General features: G+C 20.6%; 12 protein-coding genes across 12 annotated transcripts; 4 read left to right on the plus strand and 8 right to left on the minus strand.

The window, feature by feature from the left end:
- Positions 1–646: 646 nt before the first annotated feature.
- SRAE_2000160400 (Nematode cuticle collagen, N-terminal domain and Collagen triple helix repeat-containing protein) lies at positions 647–1831 on the plus strand (the record flags this gene model as incomplete). Its single annotated transcript, XM_024652575.1, has 3 exons — positions 647–841; positions 898–1756; positions 1806–1831. 3 exons carry the CDS (start codon positions 647–649, stop codon positions 1829–1831), a joined length of 1080 nt encoding a protein of 359 aa, XP_024506138.1.
- Positions 1832–2675: 844 nt separating this feature from the next.
- SRAE_2000160500 (EF-hand domain and EF-hand domain pair-containing protein) lies at positions 2676–3131 on the minus strand (the record flags this gene model as incomplete). The annotated part of the gene is made up of 4 exons (XM_024652576.1): positions 2676–2719; positions 2786–2885; positions 2965–3062; positions 3119–3131. 4 exons carry the CDS (start codon positions 3129–3131, stop codon positions 2676–2678), a joined length of 255 nt encoding a protein of 84 aa, XP_024506139.1.
- A 625-nt stretch (positions 3132–3756) lies between these two features.
- SRAE_2000160600 (Trimethyllysine dioxygenase, mitochondrial) lies at positions 3757–5053 on the plus strand (the record flags this gene model as incomplete). Its single annotated transcript, XM_024652577.1, has 2 exons — positions 3757–3880; positions 3942–5053. 2 exons carry the CDS (start codon positions 3757–3759, stop codon positions 5051–5053), a joined length of 1236 nt encoding a protein of 411 aa, XP_024506140.1.
- A 235-nt stretch (positions 5054–5288) lies between these two features.
- On the plus strand, positions 5289–8075 carry SRAE_2000160700 (Hypothetical protein; the record flags this gene model as incomplete). The annotated part of the gene is made up of 1 exon (XM_024652578.1): positions 5289–8075. The coding sequence occupies one exon, from the start codon at positions 5289–5291 to the stop codon at positions 8073–8075; it is 2787 nt and encodes a 928-aa protein (XP_024506141.1).
- A 64-nt stretch (positions 8076–8139) lies between these two features.
- Positions 8140–9443, minus strand: SRAE_2000160800 (Peroxisome biogenesis factor 10; the record flags this gene model as incomplete). The annotated part of the gene is made up of 2 exons (XM_024652579.1): positions 8140–8291; positions 8513–9443. The coding sequence occupies 2 exons, from the start codon at positions 9441–9443 to the stop codon at positions 8140–8142; spliced, it is 1083 nt and encodes a 360-aa protein (XP_024506142.1).
- A 1888-nt stretch (positions 9444–11331) lies between these two features.
- Positions 11332–12508, minus strand: SRAE_2000160900 (Speckle-type POZ protein; the record flags this gene model as incomplete). The annotated part of the gene is made up of 3 exons (XM_024652580.1): positions 11332–11460; positions 11507–12379; positions 12425–12508. The coding sequence occupies 3 exons, from the start codon at positions 12506–12508 to the stop codon at positions 11332–11334; spliced, it is 1086 nt and encodes a 361-aa protein (XP_024506143.1).
- A 2121-nt stretch (positions 12509–14629) lies between these two features.
- On the minus strand, positions 14630–15780 carry SRAE_2000161000 (Speckle-type POZ protein; the record flags this gene model as incomplete). Its single annotated transcript, XM_024652581.1, has 4 exons — positions 14630–14758; positions 14806–15185; positions 15243–15654; positions 15697–15780. 4 exons carry the CDS (start codon positions 15778–15780, stop codon positions 14630–14632), a joined length of 1005 nt encoding a protein of 334 aa, XP_024506144.1.
- Positions 15781–17907: 2127 nt separating this feature from the next.
- On the minus strand, positions 17908–19392 carry SRAE_2000161100 (Speckle-type POZ protein; the record flags this gene model as incomplete). Its single annotated transcript, XM_024652582.1, has 4 exons — positions 17908–18036; positions 18084–18947; positions 18992–19120; positions 19363–19392. 4 exons carry the CDS (start codon positions 19390–19392, stop codon positions 17908–17910), a joined length of 1152 nt encoding a protein of 383 aa, XP_024506145.1.
- Positions 19393–19932: 540 nt separating this feature from the next.
- On the minus strand, positions 19933–20379 carry SRAE_2000161200 (ATP synthase, H+ transporting, mitochondrial F0 complex, subunit g; the record flags this gene model as incomplete). The annotated part of the gene is made up of 2 exons (XM_024652583.1): positions 19933–20103; positions 20155–20379. 2 exons carry the CDS (start codon positions 20377–20379, stop codon positions 19933–19935), a joined length of 396 nt encoding a protein of 131 aa, XP_024506146.1.
- A 195-nt stretch (positions 20380–20574) lies between these two features.
- Positions 20575–21702, plus strand: SRAE_2000161300 (Protein C3orf33; the record flags this gene model as incomplete). Its single annotated transcript, XM_024652586.1, has 3 exons — positions 20575–20793; positions 20830–21477; positions 21523–21702. 3 exons carry the CDS (start codon positions 20575–20577, stop codon positions 21700–21702), a joined length of 1047 nt encoding a protein of 348 aa, XP_024506147.1.
- A 91-nt stretch (positions 21703–21793) lies between these two features.
- On the minus strand, positions 21794–22497 carry SRAE_2000161400 (Thioredoxin-like fold domain-containing protein; the record flags this gene model as incomplete). The annotated part of the gene is made up of 2 exons (XM_024652587.1): positions 21794–22372; positions 22423–22497. The coding sequence occupies 2 exons, from the start codon at positions 22495–22497 to the stop codon at positions 21794–21796; spliced, it is 654 nt and encodes a 217-aa protein (XP_024506148.1).
- Positions 22498–22638: 141 nt separating this feature from the next.
- On the minus strand, positions 22639–23157 carry SRAE_2000161500 (Hypothetical protein; the record flags this gene model as incomplete). The annotated part of the gene is made up of 3 exons (XM_024652588.1): positions 22639–22817; positions 22875–22941; positions 22987–23157. 3 exons carry the CDS (start codon positions 23155–23157, stop codon positions 22639–22641), a joined length of 417 nt encoding a protein of 138 aa, XP_024506149.1.
- Positions 23158–23658: the final 501 nt, after the last annotated feature.

A 23658-nucleotide genomic window follows, 5' to 3' on the forward strand; every position in this document is an offset into this window, starting at 1 on the left:
TTTTTTTGGTATTCATTATTTATTTTATTTTAACTTCAATGATATTTATTAATAAAAAAAAATATGATGTAGTAATATATAAATGAAAGAGTTTTTAATATATATATATATATATATATATATATAAAATTATATGTTATTTATTTCACATGATTAGTTTAAGAAATACAATTTATTTAATGGAATTTTAGAAAGTTTCTAATATAAAATCCTGTATTAATCTTATTATATCCTTAAATTAGTTCTAGTATATTTTATATAGCTACAAAATCAAAACTCTTATACATTTTTTTTTTTAAAAAGTACTTCACATTAGTAATATCAAGTATTTTAAATTATTATAAAGAAATAAATTCACCTACATCATTACCTTATAATAACAATATTTTTAATTTACTTTTATATATATCTTTTTTAAAGTCCAGACAATAGATGTATAATAATAAAGATATTTTATGACCTCTATACAATAAATATATATATGTATAGAAACATAACAAATATTTTAGTAATTGAGGTTTATTTGATTATAATAATTTTCAGGAGATACTTTTATTATTACATTTTTTTTCTTTTAACTACTTTTTATTATATTTTTTGAAATTTTATGAAATTATAATTATTTTTATATATTATTTATAGCAGGATGAAATCAAATTCTGAGGAAGCAAAGATGGTTAAATTTAACGAAAGTGATCTTGCACATTTTAGAAGACTTGCTTTTATTACAGTTGCCCTTTCCACTGTCACAATGTTAGCTTCAGTTGTTGTTTTACCTGTTGCATATCAATATATTCAAAGAATTCAAAGTACTGTTGTGTCAGATATTGAATTCTGCAGAGTATGTTATTCTTTATGTTTTACATTTTTTTTATAATTAAAATCCTTTTTTTTTAGAGTAGAAATAAAGATTTGTGGAGTGAAGTTGTTACAGTACAATTAGGTAAAGGACAACATGATAGAGCTGATAGAATGAGAAGAGAAGCTACAGCTAACAGAAATGGAAAATGGTTATTTGGACACTTTATTCAAACACATGATTCACGTGAAGCTGCCATGGCTGCACAAAATGCATTTAGTAAAGAAATTCGTCGTCAACAACCATACAGAGATGATTCATATGCTGCTGGTAATGGAAATAATGCCCCAAGTGCTGCTGTCGAAGCCTCATCTACAAGTCCATCCTCTTCTGATTGTTGTCCATGTGAATATGGACCACCAGGACCACCAGGTGAACCAGGTACTCCTGGTACTGATGGAAATGATGGTGTAGCAGGCAAAGATGGATCTCCAGGAAGTGATGCTCCAGCAACACAAAGTGCTCCAACTGGTTGTATTCGTGAATGTCCACCAGGACCACCAGGACCACCTGGAGCACCAGGAGATAAAGGAGCTAAAGGTTATCCAGGTGAGATGGGAGCTAATGGTGAACCAGGAAATCCAGGACCAAGAGGACCACAAGGATTACAAGGACCACAAGGAATCCAAGGACAACAAGGAAGACCAGGAGATAAAGGAGCTCCAGGTAAACATATTCCAGGAGTTGCACCACCAGGACCACCAGGACGTCCAGGTGAACCAGGTATTCCAGGATTACCAGGAGTACAAGGAGACAAAGGAGCTCCAGGTCCAAAAGGAGATGCAGGAGAAAAAGGAGAAACTGGAAACCCAGGCCCATACGGTAAACCTGGAACACCTGGTCCAATTGGTCCACCAGGATTACCCGGTGACATGGGAAGTTGTTCAGAATGTCCAAGTAAGTTATATTATAATTAATATCATTACTAATAATTTATTATTTTTAGCACCAAGAACACCACCAGGTTATTAAATTATGTCATTTTTATCATTATGATATTTTAATTTTAATATTATCCTTGTCTTTCATCTGAGAGATTTCTGTAAATTTTTGAAAATAAATATTCTTAGATATAAAAACACCTTTTTTTTATTATTATTATCTTTTTTTTTATGAATTCTAGTATTTTTAATATCTTTTGCTTTTTTTTTTCATAATACATTTGAAATTAATTAAATCTATTTTTTTCCATTGATGCATAACAAAAATATATCAATTTTATAATAATTAAAAATATATAGCAATAATCTAACATAACATATTATATTTTATATATAAATAAATGTATATTCATTCAGATAGTTATTTTTAGATTTTACCTACAAACTTTTTTTGATTTATTGTATTGTAAAATGATTTAGTAAATAAAACTTTTTCATTAAAAATACTTCACACAATCTTTACTAATAAAAATATAGATTTTAAAAATAGATAATAAAAGGATTTATATATATATTTATATATGTAAATTTAATTTATTCATCCATCAATCAATTTAAATTTTACTTTTTCGAAAATTTTTCTTTTCATTAAACATGATTAAGTTTTTGAATAGAGACATATACATAATAAAATAAAAATATCATTTAAATAAATGATTTGCAAAAGATAAGGTAACAAATTACTTTACACAAGTGGTGTGTTTATCCGATTTGGTGTTTGTAAAAAGATTAGCAAAAGTTTTTACATTTTTAAAAAGATTAAAAGATTAGATATTTTATTTTTGAAGGATATATATTTTATTTTGTTTGTGAAGGAAAAAGTTTATTTAAAAATTAATTAATTTCAATCACACAAACAAAAATGTAAAATTTCATTATGTTGATTGTTCGTTGGCCTTGTTAATGTACTCTTTGAATTCTATAATAATAAAAAAATTTAAATTACCATAATAAATTAACAAAAAAATATAATTGTAGACTGTACCTTCAAATGAAATTTTTTGATCACCATCTTTGTCAGCTTCCTTAATTATGTTAATGAGGAATCGTAAATTTGTTTTAAAAATTGGGTCATTTTCTTTTACCTAAAAAAAAAGAAAGTTAAATAAATTTATTTACAAAAAAAAAACAAATAGCAATGTTATTTTAAATTTTTTAACATACTTTATCTGCATTTAGAAGCATAACAAGGATATCTTCTTTACCAATATAACCACTCATATCCTTATCATGTTGGCGAAACATTTCACGAAGACATTGATCTACAAAAAACAATAATTTTTATATACTATAAAATATTAATTATATAATTACTTACCCCAAGAAGCCATAATTTTTAATAATTTTTAGTATAGTAAAATTTTACTAAAATGAATTATATTTTAACAGAAGTAAACATTTTATACTCACAATATTTTAAAAAAGAGTATTCTTATATTTATTCCACTTTAAAGATAAATACAACGTAATTAAAATAGTGACTTTCTCTATAATGACATTTATCTATAGAAAAAATTGCTTACAATAATGATAGAAATTTCACTTTCGTTGATAATATTTTTACAAAAATTTTTCACTTAGAATGTAAATTTAAGTAAAGAGAACAAGTTTGTAATTGAGATTCATACTTCATAAATAACTTAAGAATGTTATATATTTTAAAGAATAGTTGTTTATAAATTTATTTCTTCAGAGTACTTTATTTCAAATGATTAGATAGAATTGTTATGATTAATATCGCACTTTGAATGATAATAATAAAGTGAATAATATCAACTTACATATCTATTCAAATGATTAAAAGTTCATTTTTTTATAAATAATGGTAATGAAAAAGTTCAAAGACTATAGTTTTATCTTTTTTTCTAATGATATATAAATGACATTATTAAAAATTATTGATTTTATTCAAATACTTAATTATCATTTATTAATATATAAAGTATTATTATAAAAATGTTTGTTATAAAAAAAAATTTAACTTTTAAAAAATTTTTTTCAACAACAAATATTTTATTAAAAAAATTTAATAATATAAATATATGTGATAATAAAAAAGGAATTCAATTAGAAAATCAAGGTATGTTAATATTTATTAAAAAAAATATATATAATATTAATTAATAAAAAAATTTTTATAGATGGAGAAATAATAAAAATACCTTTAATTTGGTTACGTGATCATTGTAAAAGTGAAAAATCTTATACATGGAAAACATTTCAAAAAAATGTTATATTAAACGATCTATGGAAACAATCAGAAATTAATAATAATTCTGACATAAAATTTGACAAAGAAAATCAAAAAATATTTATTAAATGGAAAGATGGTCATAAAAGTGAATATGATATTAAATCAATCTTAAAATCAAATACTTATAAAAATAATCAAATACCAGAAAAAATTTTGTGGAATAAAAAATTATTTATTTCAAATTCAAAACCATTATCATATAATAATTTAGATGTTAGAGAATTTTATAAAGAATTTTTTAAATATGGTTTAGTTTTTATTAATGATGTACCATATCATGACTCTAAATATACAAAAGAACTTTGTGAAAAAATTGCCTGTATCCAAAATACATTATTTGGTTCATTTTGGGTATTTTCTAATTCAAGTACAAATAAAGATGAAGTTCACGCTGATACAGCTTACACCTCAACATCAATAGGTTTACATACAGATGGTACATATTTTCAACAAACCCCAGGTATTCAAGTACTTCATTGTCTTCAAAAATCAAAAAGTGGTGGTGAAAATATTTTAACTGATGGTTTTTATTGCGCACAAAATCTTAACAAAAAATATCCTACTTATTACAAATTTTTAAGTAACAATAAATTTTATCATCACTATAAAGAATTACCTAGTGATAATACATCAACAGGTTATCATAGTGTTAATTATTCAAATATCATTGAAACATCAAATGATGAGATAAAGCAAATAAGATTTAATCCTTATGATAGAATGGATATAACTATTGGTAGAAGTGAAGAAGATTACAATAACTTAATGATTTTTTATCAATCATATACAAAGTTTAATGAAATATTAAATGATGAAGATAATACTTTAGAGATATCTTTAAATCCAGGTACTGTAATGTTTATGGATAATAAACGTATCCTTCATGCAAGAAAAGAATTTGAAGGTAAAAGAATTATGTGTGGAGCATATTTAAATTATGATGATATGGTAGCAAGAGCTAATAGTCTTTTTGAGGGTAACAAAATTGAATATTTATAATAGTTGTAAATTAAAAATATTAATTTTAAATTTATTTTAATGGTCTTAATTATTTTTATGATAAAATAGTTATTATAAATAACATATTTTTTGATTATTTTTTAATATAACAATGATTTTATTTAAGTCTTTGTTAAATATTTTTAAAATTTATATAATATTTGTTATTATTAATATTAAAATAAATATTGCTACTCCAAATGTCACTGATACAATTAATACTAATCATGAAGTAATGAAAAATAAAGGTGGTATTTTAAGTAAGGCAAAACATATTGAAAATGAAACAGATTTAGTAAATGAAGATAATAAATTATCATCCAATATTGAACATGGATGTAAAAATGCAATAAATGAATCTTTTATATATGATGAAGAGGAAATCAAAAATTTTAGATATGATATAATATATGTTCCATTTCATACAAGATTAGAAGAAAGAGAAACTGATGACAAACCAATTCTTTATATTCAACAACCAAATACAATGGTATCACAAGATAATATAATATACAAGTATAAAAGTTACAATGAAACAGAAGATGATGGTATAAATTTAAGTAAAATTACTTTTTATATTTCTCTTGAAAAGATAAAAAAAAATAAAATTATAACAATCATTGAAATACATATTCCATATGAATATGCTCATAAAACAGGACTTACAAGTTTTGAAATATTTCAAATTCATTCATGTTCCCAAAAATATGCATTTTTAAGTCGATTAGTTTATGTAAAATATAAAATTGATTTTAAGAAAAATAAAAGAAATCTTGAAATTATAACACAACAATCAAATCTTACTCAAAAAGCTAATTTCTCCTATATAGATATTAATTTTGGAAAAAGTAATTTTTTAGAAAATGACACAACTATAATTATGATTAATTCATTAAATAAACTTAGTGAAGATAATTTTTCTGACAAAAATCTAACAATAATATTATTGACAAAACAAGGAAAAATTTTTGAAACAATTATTCAACCATATTTTTATCCACCTTTACATACAAATAAAAGTTATAATTTATATGATATTAAAATAACATATATTTCTAATGATGATGAGTCAAATGTTATTGTTAAAACACCAATTTATAAGAGAAAAGAACTTCCTTCAGGAGTTATGCCTGGTTTTCAACCAAAAAAACCTTATTTTTTAAAACCTAAAGTTATAAAATTTGATTCCGAAATGAAAACTAACATGATAACTTTTAAAACTACAAAATTTCCACAATTATTTTTTACTTATACTGATCTATTGTTAGATGATAATATTATTTACGCTGATGATCCATATGATTATGTACAACAAGATCGTACAAAAATTGCATATAATATTTCTTATTATAAACAAAATATTGAAGAATACAAATTAGAAGTTGATGTAGTTATACCATATTTAGCTTTGACTTTTGAACCAGTAAATTTACTTAAAGTATTTGCTGTTTTTCCAATTGGCTATGATTTTATCATTCCAAATATAGAGGCAAAAGTTGTGTTAGATTTCAAAGATAAATTAGTTTCAGCAGATGATTACCCAGTGATAAAAAAAAGAAGTAACAATCGTTTGAATGAATTTTTATCACCTCCTGAAAAAATAGAAATTGAATGTGGAAATACAAATGGTGTTTCAATGAATTTTGATAATATTATTATCCTACCAAAACAATACAAAAATGATGTAATTTTAAATAAATATCATAAAAAAACTATATTTTTCTTTGAATACAAAACTTCAAAGTCAAATGATATAAAAAATTTTTTTACTGAAATGTACTTAAATGATGATGCAATTCATAGTGATGGTACTTTTAAATATAATTGTAAGATAAATATTCCTCCAAGAATGAAAAATAAAATCAATGAAACATCTTTAAGTTATATAACAGGGAAACAAAAACCTTCTGATGAGTTAAAATTTAACTATGATGAAATATTACTACAAGATGTAGAAAAAACTTATTTTAAGATTTTTTATCATTCATCATTAATAAAAAAAAATCAAATTAAGTCAAAAAATATTACATCATTTTTAGAAGTTGAAAAGTATCGTCAAATGATTACAAGTGATATTAATATTCTTTTATATATGGTAAAAAATTTTGATCATCAAACATATAAATTTTATATTTATGTAATTGTTCCTTATAAATATTTGGATGAAAATTTTGGTCAACCAATATCAATAGTACCATTTTACTCATCAAAAGATAAACTTCTACATGGTGCATCAGTTGAATATATTATTGGTAATAATCATAATTATATTAATAATGATAATGAATTTATATATGATATTGAAATTTTATCATATAATGAACAAATTAAAATAACACATAAAAGTAATATTAAAAAACTGTATATTAAATTAAATGGTAAAACAGCAAAAAAAGAGAATATTGATGTTTATTATAAAAATGATTTAGCATTCAAACCAATAAAAAATAATTCAAATATTAATATTATTATTGAATTTGATAGAACAAATATTGGTAATGTTTATGTAACAGCAAATGTTAAAATTCCTCATAATTTTTTAACAAAATATGATGATCCAACTGTTCTTATTATGCATGATGTTGATCCATTTTATAATTATTCACAAAGAATTAAAACAATTACAACATATGATGAAGGTGAACCACAAAGTCAATGTTCTGTTCTTGGAAAAAATATTAACTATGAAAATTATATTGTACCATATGAGAATAGAATTGATATAGTTTCAGGAAAGATTCCTAGATTATATGTTTTTATTAAAACAGATAAAATTTCCCCAAATAATATTTTAATTTTCCAGAAAAGTTATATTAATGAAACAAAATTAATTAATGGAACAGATATAAATATTTATGTAACATCTAATAATATAAATCAGTGTAATGAAGATATAAATATTGTTGTTGTTGTAAATAATACTTATTATATAGATAACATTAATCCAATATCAATTAAAGTTGTCTATCCACAACATATTCATGGATTAAATTATATTAAACAAAAATTTTTATATTATTAAAAAATATTTTTATATATATTTATATAATTTTATCAGTTATAATTTATTTTTGTTTTGATTAAAATTAATTATCACTATAAACAGGAACTCTTTCAACACAATGGCATTCATTTTGATAACAATATCTTAAAGCATAAGATTCTTCACATTTAGGGCAATCACCATGATATCTACATATTTTATTTTCTCCCTTAATATTTCCAATAAAGCTGACAACTATAAATAAAATTAAAAAAAAATTTTGAATTTCATTTTTAACAATGATAAAAATATATTATACATTTTTATAAAAATAAATATTTTATTAAAAATTTTAATTTAATTTGATAATTTATTAAAATTTAAAAAAATTAAAAAATAATATAAATTATTTTTTTAAATGATCTTTGTATAATAGATAATAAAATATTAATAATTTAATAGTGGAATAATACGACTATAGGCAAATTGATGTCTACATTGTGGACATTTCAATGGTCTGTCTTTATTTGTATATTTAGAATTTTCTTTTAAAACACCTGTAGTTAGGCAGGTGAAACAATAAACATGTCCACATGGTGTTGAAGCAGGAAATGAAATTTGTAAACATAAAGGACATGTAAATTTAGACTTTTCTAAATATTTTTCAAGTAATTTTTTGTTTTGATTAGTATTAGAAAATGTATGTTTAATAGGTAAATAATTTCTTTTTTCTTGATATTTTATATATATTTTATATACACCATCAAATATTAAATAAAATGATATAATAAAATTTAATATACCTATATAAAATAATAATTTTTGTATTTGTATTGAGGTATTTGAACTTAATGAAAAATATTTAATATTTGTTAATCTTTTAGATAATGAATAAAAATTATTATCAATGAGATAAAAATATGATAAATGTAACTTTTCAATAATAGGAAATAAATAGTTTTTTATAATATCTTTCCATTCTGAAAGATATTCAATCATCTCATTATCATTAACTATCTCATCTAATAAAATATAATTTTTACATTTAATATAGTAAGGAAGTGTTAGAATAGAAAAATATTTTTCAAATAATTTAGAACATCCTTCAAAAATAATAAATATAATATGAATAAAAACAGAAGGTAGTTGTCTTTTTGATCTTGAAACAACTTGTATTAAATTCATATATTCTTCACCTAATGTTTGTTTCTTTAATAATGATGTTGATGAATAATAAATAATTTTTGCTAATACTGGTGCATAATATGAATATTGTAGAATTTTTCTTGGATTTAAATATAATTTAAGATTTTTAATGATAATTTCAGTTATTGAATTTATATGTTCTTCATCACGATTTGATGCTCTTATAATTTCTGATATATCTGCAGGAAATAGTCTTGCCATTTTTATAAAAAAAGTTTCTATAATAATTGATTAAGTATAAAACTTTAAAAATCAATGATTTAATAATTAATCATGAATTAGTGATAAGATTTAATTGTCTTAAAAAGAAATTCTTTAAAACTTATGTACAAATAAAGGTCAAAATCAAGTATATTAAATTATATATTTAAATTAATAACATTAAAAAAGTACATCATTTTTAGTCGTCAATTAATTAACATTATCTAATAAATTTAAAAAAGAAAATTGTATTTATGAAAATATTTTTTACAAAAACAACTTTGCATGGAATTAAAAAAAACTAAATTTATCCAATAGCTCTTGAAAAATAATGAATTTTGAATCTAATAAATAAAATCTTAAAATTTAAAATTCAGAAGTCATAGGTAATCAAAAGTTAAGGGAAAAAACGGAGAGTATTTTTAAATAAAATTCTATTTTTAAGATGCAATTAAAAGTTTTCAAAATAAACAGAAAATTTTAAATTAGTTTTTTTTTTATAATAAATTCATAAAGCCTAGTTTCATCTATAAGTGATTTTCATAATTTGATATATGAAAAGATATGTAGTTTTAAAAAGTTATCAACAATGTACTTCTAACTCAAGTAAATGAAAACGTAAAAACATAAGACTTGATGAATTAGACTAATCCAACTTTTTAATGAAATTTAGATTAAAAACTTATTTTAACTTTGAAATGTTTTTGAAATATATTATTTGGTAATTTTTTGTGAATAAATCATTTTCAAAATTTTTATATCATAGAAATGGTTGGTGATATAAAAATGTTTTGAAGATAGATCTTTTATAAAAATTCAATTAAAGTAAATTGCAGAAATTTTTTTATAATATTTATTGTTTAAGACTTTTCAATTCACTAACAAATAATTATTCTATAAAAATAAAACTAATTTCATTTGATTTCTCATAAAAATTTAGTTTAAAAAAAGAATTTTCAAAGCTGTACCTTTATTATTTTCAAAAATTCAAAAAGTTGACAAAAACATTGTTCAAAGAAAAATTTTTCTATCATTACAACAAATGCTTGACAAAACAACTAATTTTTTCTTAAAACATTAAAATCTTTATTAACGAAAAGATAAATGTTTTATAAAAAATAATTTTTTTTACTTCTATGAAAAAATTTATCTTTATATTATTTTAACACTAAAGAAAATAATTACAAAAAAAATTTTTTCAAAACAATTAGATGTTCTAAAAAAAAACATATCATTTTTACATGATTTAGTAAAAATCTCTTTTAGCATCATTAATATCTTATTCTTTTGTTTAAAAAATTATTAAAATGCTATTTATTTTATTTTATTTTATATAAGAACTTCTTTTTTATAATATTAATTTTTTTGAAAATCTTTATACTAATCTAAAATATTTTTTATTAGTGTTATATAACAACATAATGGTAAATTTTTTCATATAATTAAATATAAGTATTTTTATTAGATCAAAAAAATTCATTTATATAAAATATTTTTAAAAATTTCTTAAAATAAAAAATTTTCAATAATGATAAATGATTATCTTTTTTTTTTATTTGTTACAAAATAATAAAACATTTTTTTATATGTAACAAAAATTTCATAAAAAAAAATATATAAATAATTTTGCTATTAACTTCTATCAGAATGACAAAAAGTTTTTTTCTGAAATTGATGTAACCATAATTTCTTAAAATATATTTGTATCATTCTGGTAATGAGAATATTTTTATATGTAGAATGGCAAAAGTTTTTAAATTTTTTCTTAACAAAGATAAAAATAGATTTATCATAAAATATTATTTTATTTAATGTAGATAAATTAAAAAAAATGATTTTTTACATATAAATAATGTAATAACATCAAAAATTACTTTGAATTATAAATTCATTCTTCTTTTAGAATTTCATTTTTAAAAATGACAAATTCATAAACATCATTAACTAGTTTTGGATTAGTTTCCTTTAATTGTAAGAATTTCTCAGTTGTCGATATGATACTGAAACATTGTTGTATCTAAAAAATTAACGTTAAATATAATTAATATACTACTGCAACATACTTTTTTAATACATATTTCCTTTAAGATTTTAGAATTATAAGTATCAGAAAATTGAAGAAAATCACAAACATTATCATTTGATAGTTTATCCATAAGTATTTCTTCACACTTAAATTTAAGTTCTTTAATATCATATTTTTCAGCCAATCTTAATAAATTTATAACATTTTCTACACTAGGATTTTCTGGTATTTCAAAATTATAAAGAAAATAAACCATATTTTCTACTTCTTCAATTGATGAATCAGAAATTATAATACAATTTTCTTTAGATTCTGATGTATTTTTGTTAGAAAACATGGCTTCAAACACAGAACTATGTAAAATAAGTAAAAATTTATTGACATTAAGCTTTTTGTCACCACAAATAATTGTACAATCCGAAAATTTTTTGAATTTACGTTGGATTTCTGAATTATTAAGAAAATTTGACATATCCTTGTTTATTGTAACAGAAGTTATGCTACTAGGTTTGAAATAATGTTTATTTTCATTCAAAATATATTCAATTTCTAAAAATATTGTTAAAGTATCGTTACCAAGTGTACTTTTATGTTTATTTAAATTAAGGCTTGTAGTAAATTCACGTACATTATTTGAATTATTCGAAAAAGAACAAGTGTTGTCAAAATGTTTAATTGTAGAATTATTCATAATGGTTGATATTGATAACATTGCTTGTGTAACATTATTTTCAAGATTTTTTGAATTCAATCTAAGACTTAGTTTAACATTCTCATTATAATCATTATAATTACCATTACTAAGATAAATTTCCCAAAATGAATTAGAAAAATAATTATCTTCAAATGGTAAACTTTTTAAATAAAAATTCCCTGGGTAAATATTTTTAATTTTAAAAAAATCGGCAATCTAAATTTGAAAAAAAAAACTTTAATAAACAATAAAATATCTTACATTCCAACTTATGTTTAATTTAGCAGTACCAAAAGAAGTATAACAATGATTTGAACATGAAGTTTGTGGAACAGAATCTGTCATATTGCAATTTTAAAATATTGTCAAAATTTGATTTAAACAAGAAATCTACAAAATAATATCATTTATATATAATTATATCAAAGTTTTTATAGATATTTTATTTCTTTTCTTTTGTTTCATTTAAAAACTATGAGAAATCATGTAAAAAAATAACTTTGTTGTTCATTCAGTAAAGAATACAAGTCTCGTTAAAGTTCAAAGTATAATTGTTACTTAAATTGTTTTTTTATAGAAAAAAAAAGATTTTTGTTTTTTTCATGCAATATAATTAAAATATACAACTTTTCAAATAAACTACCACTTAATTTATTGTTAACTTTGTTTTTATTTTAACATAAATGAATATAACAAATGTTTGTGAAACTTTTATAATTAGTTTTTGATATAAGAAAAATCAAACATTTTTATTGACAATGAAGTTATTCTTAAAAGATTTTAGTAATTATACAAACATGTGCATTGAAGGTATGTTTCTATAGATCAGTTTTGTATTCGTCTTTCCTATTTAAATTATAAAAAATAATTTTATCTTTACCAATAATTATTTCTTTTAATTTTTTTACGTCTTAGCAAAAATAGGATAGAATTAAAGTTTGTAAAAATAATAGAAAAAATGATAAATGATTTAAAAATAAAAGTATTTTTAAAAAATATTTTCAACAATTTTTATATATTTTTTAATAATAACAATAAAAAAATTAGTTTATTAATATTTTTCTATTTATTATATATTATAATATAATAAAAAAAACAATACAAAGTTATCACAATCAATTTTTTAATAAGATCAAAGTTGCTTTAAGTAATGATTAAAAATACAATATGTATTATTTAATTTACACTTTAGTTTTTTCTCTATTTTTTAAAATTAGAGTAAAAATTAATATTTATATATTATACTGATATATTAATATAAATTTAGTTAACTAAAACAAAAACTGTTAATAATTTATTATTAATTTTAAAAGTAAGTATAATTATTTTGTTAAATCTTTTTATATTAGATTAAAAAGAAAACAAAATATTTAGTCACAAAAAATTTATTTTTTTATGTTGCATTTATTACATTTTATTTTAAAAAATACACTTATTTTTATACATGATATTTTAAAATTATTTTTAACATTTAAATGATTATTTAAAACAATTTATTATGATAAAACAAATATGTTTATTCAGAAAAATATTTATTTATTAAAAAACTTAATTTTAAAATCATTGACGTACTAAAAATTTTTTTTGAAAATTTGAATATAAGAAAATATTTCTTCTAAACTTTTTAGTTAATTTATTTTTTTTTAATTTTATTAAATTCAGTACATCAGTAATTCTAAAAGTGATACAATTTTTAAAATGCTATTAATTTCATTTTACTTCATATAAATATCTCTTTTTTATTTTATTAATTTTTTAAAATTCTTTATACTAATTTAAAATATTTTTTATTATTGTTATAAAACAACATAATGATAAATTTTTTCATTGAATTAAATATATGCATTTTTATTAATTCAATAAAATTCCGTTTAATAAAATATTTTAAAGAATTTCATAAAATAATAAATTTTCCATATTGAAGACTGATTACCTTGTTTTAATTTATTTATTATTTTATAATTAAATATTTTTTAATATAAAATTAATTTATATGTAACAAAAATTTCATAAACAAATATACAAAAAATTTCGCTTTAAACTTCTATCAGAATGACGAAAAGTTTTTTCTGTAATTGATGTATACATGATTTCATAAAAATTATATGTATCCTTCAGGTAATTAAATATTTTTATATGTAGAATGACAAAAGTTTATAAATTTTTTCTTAACAAAGATAAAAATAGATTTATCAAAAAATATTATTTTATTTAATGTAGATAAATTTAAAAATGATTTTTTACATATATAAAACAAAAATTAATATAAGACTTTATTTTATAGAAATAAATGATTCAAACAGGAATCACTCTAAAATGTAATTTTTAAGAAAATAAGTTTTCTTATAAAATAAAATTTTGTTTTATAATATTTTCTTTATGTTTTGATAAACAAAACATATATAAAATATATTTAATGGATCTTAGATGCATCTTAATGCATCTTTACACATACAAATAATAAATTCACTCAATTTTATGAGATTTATTTTTCAAAAAGATAAATTCATAAACTTCATTAATCAATTTTGGACTATTTTTCCTTAAATGTAAAAATTTTTCATCATTTGATACGATAAGAAACGATTGTTTTATCTAAAAAAATTAACGTTAAATATAATTAATATTCTACTGCAACATACTTTTTTAATACATTTTTCCTTCAAGATTTTAGAATGATAAGTATCAGCAAGTTCAAGAAAATCACAAACATTATCATTTGATATTTCATCCATAAGTATTTCTTCACACTTAAATTTAAGTAATTTAATTTCATATTTATCAGCTAATTTTAATAATTTTGTAAAATCTTCTACACTAAGATTTTGTGGTAGTTTTAAATTATAACAAAAATAAACCATATATCCTACTTCTTCAATTGATGAATCAGAAATTACAATACAATTTGTTTTTGATTCTGATGTATTTTTGTTAGAAAACATGGCTTTAAACACAGGACTAAATAAAGTAAGTCGAAATTTAATGACCATAAGTTTTTTGTCACCACAAATAATTGTACAATCTAAAATATTTTTGAATTTTCGTTGGATTTCTAAATTATGAAAAAAATTTGACATACCTCCGTCCAATGTATCAGAAGTCATGCTACTAGAAATAAAATTATGCTTATTTTCATTCAAAGCATATTTAATTTCTAAAAGTATAGTTAAAGAATCATTATCAAGTGTACTTTTATGTCCAGCTAAATTAAGGGCTGTAATAAATTCATTATTTGAAAGAACACAAATGTTTTCAAACTGTTTAACAGTGGAATTATTCATAGTAGTTGATATTGATAATATTCCTGCTGTAACATTACTTTCAGCATTTTTTGAATTCAATCTTAAGCTTAGTTTTAGTTCTTCATGATAATTACCATCACTAAGATGAATTTCCCAAAATAAACCAGACAAATTTTTATCTTCGAATGGCAAACTTTTTAAATTCAAATTCTTTAGGTAAACTTTTCTAATTTTTGTAAAATTGGGAATCTAAATTAAAAAAAAAGTTTAATAAATAATTAAATATCTTACATTCCATGTTATGTTAAATTTGGCAATACCAGAAGAAATATAATAATGATTTGAACATGAAGTTTGTGGAACAGAATCTGTCATATTGCAATTTTAAAATATTGTCAAAATTTGATTTAAACAAGAAATTTACAAAGTTACATCATTTATATATAATCATATCAAAGTCTGCTTAGATATTTCAAAATATTTTGTTTTTTTTTTCTTTCATTTCAACAATACAAGGAATCAAATAAAAAATAACTTTGTTGTTCATTCAGTAAAGAATACAAATTTTGTCAAAGTTCAAAAAATAGTAGTTGATTAAAATATTTTTTATAGAAAAAAAAAAGATTTTATTGTTACTTCATGCACTATCTAAAAATTTATAACTTTTTAAACAAACTACCACTTAGTTAATTGTTAACTTTGTTTTTATTTTAATATAAATGAATATAGCAAATGTTTGTGAAACTTATTTAGTTAGTTTTTGATATAAAAAAAATCAACAATTTTTATTGGCAATGAAGTTATTCTTAAAAGATTTAAATAATTATACAAATGTGTGTATCGAACGTATTTTTCTATAGATCAGTTTTGTATTTGTCTTTCCTATAAAAATTATAAAAAATAGTTTTATCTTTACCAATAATTATTTTTTCTAATTTTTCAACATTTTAGCAAAAATAGGAGAGAATTAAAGTTTGTAAAAATAATAGAAAAAATGATAAATGATTTAAAAATAAAAGTATTTTTAAAAAATATTTTCAACAATTTTTATATATTTTTTAATAATAACAATAAAAAAATTAGTTTATTAATATTTTTCTATTTATTATATATTATAATATAATAAAAAAAACAATACAAAGTTATCACAATCAATTTTTTAATAAGATCAAAGTTGCTTTAAGTAATGATTAAAAATACAATATATATTATTTAATTTACACTTTAGTTTTTTCTCTATTTTTTAAAATTAGAGTAAAAATTAATATTTATATATTATACTGATATATTAATATAAATTTAGTTAACTAAAACAAAAACTGTTAATAATTTATCATTAATTTTAAAAGTAAGTATAATTATTTTGTTAAATCTTTTTACATTAGATTAAAAAGAAAACAAAATATTTAGTCACAAAAAATTTATTTTTTTATGTTGCATTTATTACATTTTATTTTAAAAAATACACTTATTTTTATACATGATATTTTAAAATTATTTTTAACATTTAAATGATTATTTAAAACAATTTATTATGATAAAACAAATATGTTTATTCAGAAAAATATTTATTTATTAAAAAACTTAATTTTAAAATCATTGACGTACTAAAAATTTTTTTTGAAAATTTGAATATAAGAAAATATTTCTTCTAAACTTTTTAGTTAATTTATTTTTTTTTAATTTTATTAAATTCAGTACATCAGTAATTCTAAAAGTGATACAATTTTTAAAATGCTATTAATTTCATTTTACTTCATATAAATATCTCTTTTTTATTTTATTAATTTTTTAAAATTCTTTATACTAATTTAAAATATTTTTTATTATTGTTATAAAACAACATAATGATAAATTTTTTCATTGAATTAAATATATGCATTTTTATTAATTCAATAAAATTCCGTTTAATAAAATATTTTAAAGAATTTCATAAAATAATAAATTTTCCATATTGAAGACTGATTACCTTGTTTTAATTTATTTATTATTTTATAATTAAATATTTTTTAATATAAAATTAATTTATATGTAACAAAAATTTCATAAACAAATATACAAAAAATTTCGCTTTAAACTTCTATCAGAATGACGAAAAGTTTTTTCTGTAATTGATGTATACATGATTTCTTAAAAATTATATGTATCCTTCAGGTAATTAAATATTTTTATATGTAGAATGACAAAAGTTTATAAATTTTTTCTTAACAAAGATAAAAATAGATTTATCAAAAAATATTATTTTATTTAATGTAGATAAATTTAAAAATGATTTTTTACATATATAAAACAAAAATTAATATAAGACTTTATTTTATAGAAATAAATGATTCAAACAGGAATCACTCTAAAATGTAACTTTTAAGAAAATAAGTTTTCTTATAAAATAAAATTTTGTTTTATAATATTTTCTTTATGTTTTGATAAACAAAACATATATAAAATATATTTAATGGATCTTAGATGCATCTTAATGCATCTTTACACATACAAATAATAAATTCACTCAATTTTATGAGATTTATTTTTCAAAAAGATAAATTCATAAACTTCATTAATCAATTTTGGACTATTTTTCCTTAAATGTAAAAATTTTTCATCATTTGATACGATAAGAAACGATTGTTTTATCTAAAAAAATTAACGTTAAATATAATTAATATTCTACTGCAACATACTTTTTTAATACATCTTTCCTTCAAGATTTTAGAATGATAAGTATCAGCAAGTTCAAGAAAATCACAAACATTATCATTTGATATTTCATCCATAAGTATTTCTTCACACTTAAATTTAAGTTCTTTAATGTCATATTTTTCAGCCAATTTTAATAATTTTGTAACATCTTCTACACTAAGATTTTCTGGTAGTTCAAAATTATAAAGAAAATTAACCATATTTTCTACTTCTTCAATTGATGAGTCAGAAATTGTAATACAATTTTCTTTAGATTCTGATGTATTTTTGTTAAAAAACATGGCTTCAAACACAGGACTATGTAAAATAAGTAGAAATTTATTGACATTAAGTTTTTTGTCACCGCAAATAATTGTACAATCCGAAAATTTTTTGAATTTACGTTGGATTTCTGAATTATTAAGAAAATTTGACATATCTTTGGTCATTGTAACAGAAGTTATGTTACTAGGTTTGAAATAATTTTCATTTTCATTCAAAATATGTTCCATTTTTAAAAAAATTGTTAAATAATCGTTATCAAGAGTACTTTTATGCCCCTTTAAACCAAATCTTTCAGTAAATTCACATATATTATTTGCTACATTGGAAAAAGAACAAATGTTGTCAAAATGTTTAATTGTAGTATTATTCATAATGGTTGATATTGATAACTTTGTTTTTGTAACAATAATTTCGAGATTTTTTGAATTCAGTCTAAGACTTAATCGTAGATTTCCATAATAATTATTATCACTAAGATGAATTTCCCAAAATGAATTAGAAAAATAATTATCTTCAAATGGCAAACTTTTTAAATTCAAATTATCTAGGTGAAATTTTCTAATTTTTGTAAAAGCGGCAATCTAAATTTAAAAAAAAATGTTTAATAAATAATATATTATATTACATTCCAAGTTATGTTTAATTTGGCAGTATCAAAATAAGTACAACAAAAATTTGAATATGCACTTTGTGTCACAGAGTCTGTCATATCGCAAGCATAAAATATTGTCAAAATTTGATTTAAATAAGAAATCTACAAAATAATATCAATTATATATAATCAGATCGATGACTTTTTAGATATACTGTTTCTTTTCTTTCATTTAAAAACTATGAAAAATCAAATAAAGGATGACTTTGTTGTTTATTATTAAAGAATACATATCTTGCTAAAGTCCAAAATAAATAGTTACTCAAACTGCTTTTTATAGAAAAAAAGATTATAGTGTTATTTTATGATGTATATTCAAATATATAACTTTTCAAATAAGCTACCTTTTTGTTCATTGTTAACATTGTTTCCATTTTAACATAAATGATTATAACAAATGCTTGTGAAACTTTTATAAGTAGCACTTGGTTAAAAAAAATCATCCATTTTTATTGGCAATGAAGTTATTCTCAAAAGATTTTAGTTACTATATTACATATACAAAGCATTATTCGTATAAAAATAAATAATTTTAAATTTAAAAATAATAAATGTTAGAAATATTTTGATCTTTAACTACTTTTACTACTAATTGGAACCAAAAAAGATTACCTTTCGGCCTCCCCATGCAGTCATGTCCGAGCGGTTAAGGAGAGTGATTAGAAATCACTTGGGCTTTGCCCGCGCAGGTTCGAATCCTGCTGACTGCGAATCATTTTTATATTAATTTACTATATTATGTACATAATAAAAATCACTTTAATATATAAATTTAACGAAAAAAAAGTTTTTGTATAGATAAATAATCAATAGAGTTACAAAATTTTTTAATATTCAAGAAACGATACAAATTAAAGTGTCACTATATTTTTTATCCTATGTTTAGAATTACAAATATTAGGAGAAACTATGATCTAGAAGTTAGTTTTATCTTCAACAACAACATTTTTGGCTTCCTTCTTAGTGTCCTTTGATACATAGCTTCCAGGAACAATGTAACCAAAAATATTTCTGCGTCCAATCATCTCACCAACGAAGAACCAAAATACGATCTCTAATCCAACGGCAGAGTAAACGAGAAATTCCTAAAAAATTTGATAATAAGATTAATGTATTTTTAAAATATAAGTACATACTTTAACAGAAAGATTTCTATATTGTTTTGTCTCAATGGCATTTAAAAGATTTTTCCAGTCACGTCGAATAGCTGGAATATCAGCACTATTTGGTGGAGCAAGTTCTTTCTTAGCTATTTTTTTTAAAAGTTCACATCTTCTTGGAAATTGATTTTTTTGGTAACGATAAAGTACACCAGTCATATTGGCTATTTTTTCAAACATATTTAACTTTCTGGTAGCCATTTTGATAGATAGTTCCTATAATTTAATAAGAAATATTTTAAAGCAATTAAGAATACGTGAAAAAAAACTACAGCTAAAAAAAGGATGATATTTAATATTAAAGAAAAGACTGTAATCACAAGACAAAAAAATATACTATTAAAATATTTAAAAACTTTGAGATCAATAATATTGGATAAGAAGTTTGATCAAATTATGGGATGGAAATCTTTGATATTAAACAAGGGTAGTATTTCTCCAATAAAGACAAATTTATTCTTTTCAAGACACTGTCGAGTAAAATTCAATACTTTATGTATTGTATTAGCATATTTAATGGAAACTGGTGAATCAGGTAAAACATTAGCAATAAACAAACCATTTGTTGCTGAGGATGCCTCATTCTTCCAATTGTACTCTCCTTTAATTATCAGAGTAAGTAATTTTTTAAAAAAATTAGTCATTTTTTAGGGTGGAATTATAGTTACTGGAATTGTAGGAGTTGCTATATATTTAAAAACATCACCTAATTATCGTCGTTTTAAACATGTTACTGAAATTCCACAACATTTTATACAAAGAGAAATACCACTAAAAGGAATCGTAAAGGAAGTAACTCCTTTTGGAACTTTTAAAGTTGAACATCAACCTCTTCGTACAATTCCATTTATTACACCTATCAAAAAAGTACAACCATTAAATTTAAAGTTAGCCGGTATTGAATTTAGTGAAGAAGGTTTAAATTACCTTACAAATGAATTAAAAATTAAAGATAAGAAAGTTAATTTTACAGTAATCAAAAATACTCATGATAATAGTGACTCTGTTGATGTTGAAATGACAATTAAAAAAAATTTATTAGGTTTTGTAAATATGAATCAAGATCTAGTACGAAAAGGTTATGCTAAAATTCCTAGTCCAAATAATAAGGAACATATTAATTCTCTTGAACATATCCCAACTTATTCTAGACTTATCAATAAGTTACTATTATCAGAGAAAATTGCCGATAAAAGAGGTCTTGGTATGTGGGAAAAAGAATCATGGATGGAATCTGTTAAATCAGTTCCAACTCAATCATTTGGAATTATTAAATCATCTCCTTTTGTTAAATTTATAGTATGTTTTAAGTTTATTCTTTACTAATAGTAATTATTATTTAAGGTTCTTCTTTTTACAATCATGAAAGATGCTGCTTACTTGTCTGCAAGTGCACTTAAAAATCTTTATTATATTATTGTTGTGACAATGGGTTATGTTGCTGTTGGTTACCGTAAATTTGGACGTGGTGTTGATTCAATGAGAATAAAGTATAATGGACTTAAAGAAAAATTTAAGAAATAGATGAATTAATTTTGTTGAACTCTATAGGTGTCATGATAATTTTTCATAGATTTATCATAAAATTTATAAAAAATATTATTTTTTTTTATCTTTATAAATTACAAATAACAGTATTTAATTTATCCTTTTGTAAAATTATTTCATTTTTAATTAATGGTATAGATTCATAGCCTCTATATGTATAACGACGGTTTTTTGGAGCTGTCAAAATAAAAAATGGTGTTTCACTTACATCTTCATTACTTGCTATATTAACATTTTCATTTAATTGTTCACTACTTGCATAATCAAATTCAGTATTAAAAAAAGTAAAACTTTTAACAAGATCTTCTAAAGTAGTTTTATCAATGTCTAACTTTTTTTCTACCCAAAATAAATTAAGTAATTTTAAATTAATATTAATAAGATCTTTTTGATTTGTCTCATTATGACTAGTTAAGTTAGCTAGAAATTTTTGTACATATTCTGTTTTATTTTCTAACAAAATTTCTATCCAATTATCAGGAATTACCATATTAAATTTGTAAAGAGCATTAATCAATTTGACGTCATTATGTTTTTTTGACATTACAAAATCAGTAGATAAACCATATTCTGACTCTATATTTGATACAATTACTGGTTTCAAATCCAATTTTACATTTTTAAATGTGATGTCTTTTGAAAGTTCCTAAATTTATTTTTTGATTAAATTACTACTGTTAAAGTTTATCAACTTACAGTAAAAATAGGTAGACAATGTGGTGAAATAATATCATAAAAAAATGACAGTTTAATTTTTGAAGTCAATGTCATTACTACAAAAAAAAATATATTTATATATAGAGTATGATTAACAGGAGAATTAAAATACATTCCCTTTAATAATCTATTTAAAATATATTTATGTATAAAAACATTTAAAAATTTTATTACAAAAAAAATCTTTATTTTAAATTAAAATTCTTTATTTTCCTCTTCATTTACTTCTTCAACAATAGTTGTTGAAAAAAGACTTTCCTCATTTGCTTTAACAGCTTTTTCACTTTCTATTAAATCTAACAATTTTTCATCGGCTATTATTGCTATACTACTTGGTTTAAGTGTCTTTGGATCAAATAAACTTAATTCCTCTGCTGAAAATTGTTTTTTACATAAATGTGATAATCTTTCAGTTAATTTCTCAATATTACCAGTAATTGATTTTATATTTGATTTGTCGAAAAGAGATTGAATGTCAGTGTCTAAAGCCTCAAGAATCTATAAAAAAAAATTATATTAAGAATGATAATTGAATAAACATACTTTATGATTCAATTTAATTAAAGCCCCAAATTCTACAGGTCTTTCATTATCAATAAAATTTTGCCTAAATCTATCAATTTCATCACCCAGAACTCTTTTATGATTAAAAATTTCATAAGAATTTAAATATACTTCTTTTTCTAATTCTCCTATACTTTTGATTTCATTCATTTTTGTTGATAGAACAATAAGTTTTATTATTTAAAAAAAAAAACTAGTATAATAAAAATAAATTGTAAAATAAATAAGTATGTTGTTGTAAAAAATAATATATTGTAAAAATTATAAATATTTTTAAACTACAATTACTTGTATTGACTAGAATAAATGTATAGAAATAATAAAGAACTATTTGGTATGATGTATACAATTTATTGCCGATGACTTCATTTATATCTATATTGCTACTGTTTTAATATTTTATTCACGAACTGTATTGATCTTTTTCTTTTTATCCTCCGTTTTTTGAGTTATTAAAGAAATGTAGAACAATTTTCAAATAAAATGTTTACTAAATATTACATTCACACTATACTATTTACTGTAATTTTAGAAAGATTTTAATAAATACTAAAGAGTTATAATTATATACGATATGTATAACTTTTTTTTTTATATATATTTAATGTAAATAATATTATTTATTAAAAGATTTAAATAATTATTAAAATA

The sequence above is a fragment of the Strongyloides ratti genome (assembly GCF_001040885.1).
Source record: "Strongyloides ratti genome assembly S_ratti_ED321, chromosome : 2".
NCBI classification, from domain to species: domain Eukaryota; kingdom Metazoa; phylum Nematoda; class Chromadorea; order Rhabditida; family Strongyloididae; genus Strongyloides; species Strongyloides ratti.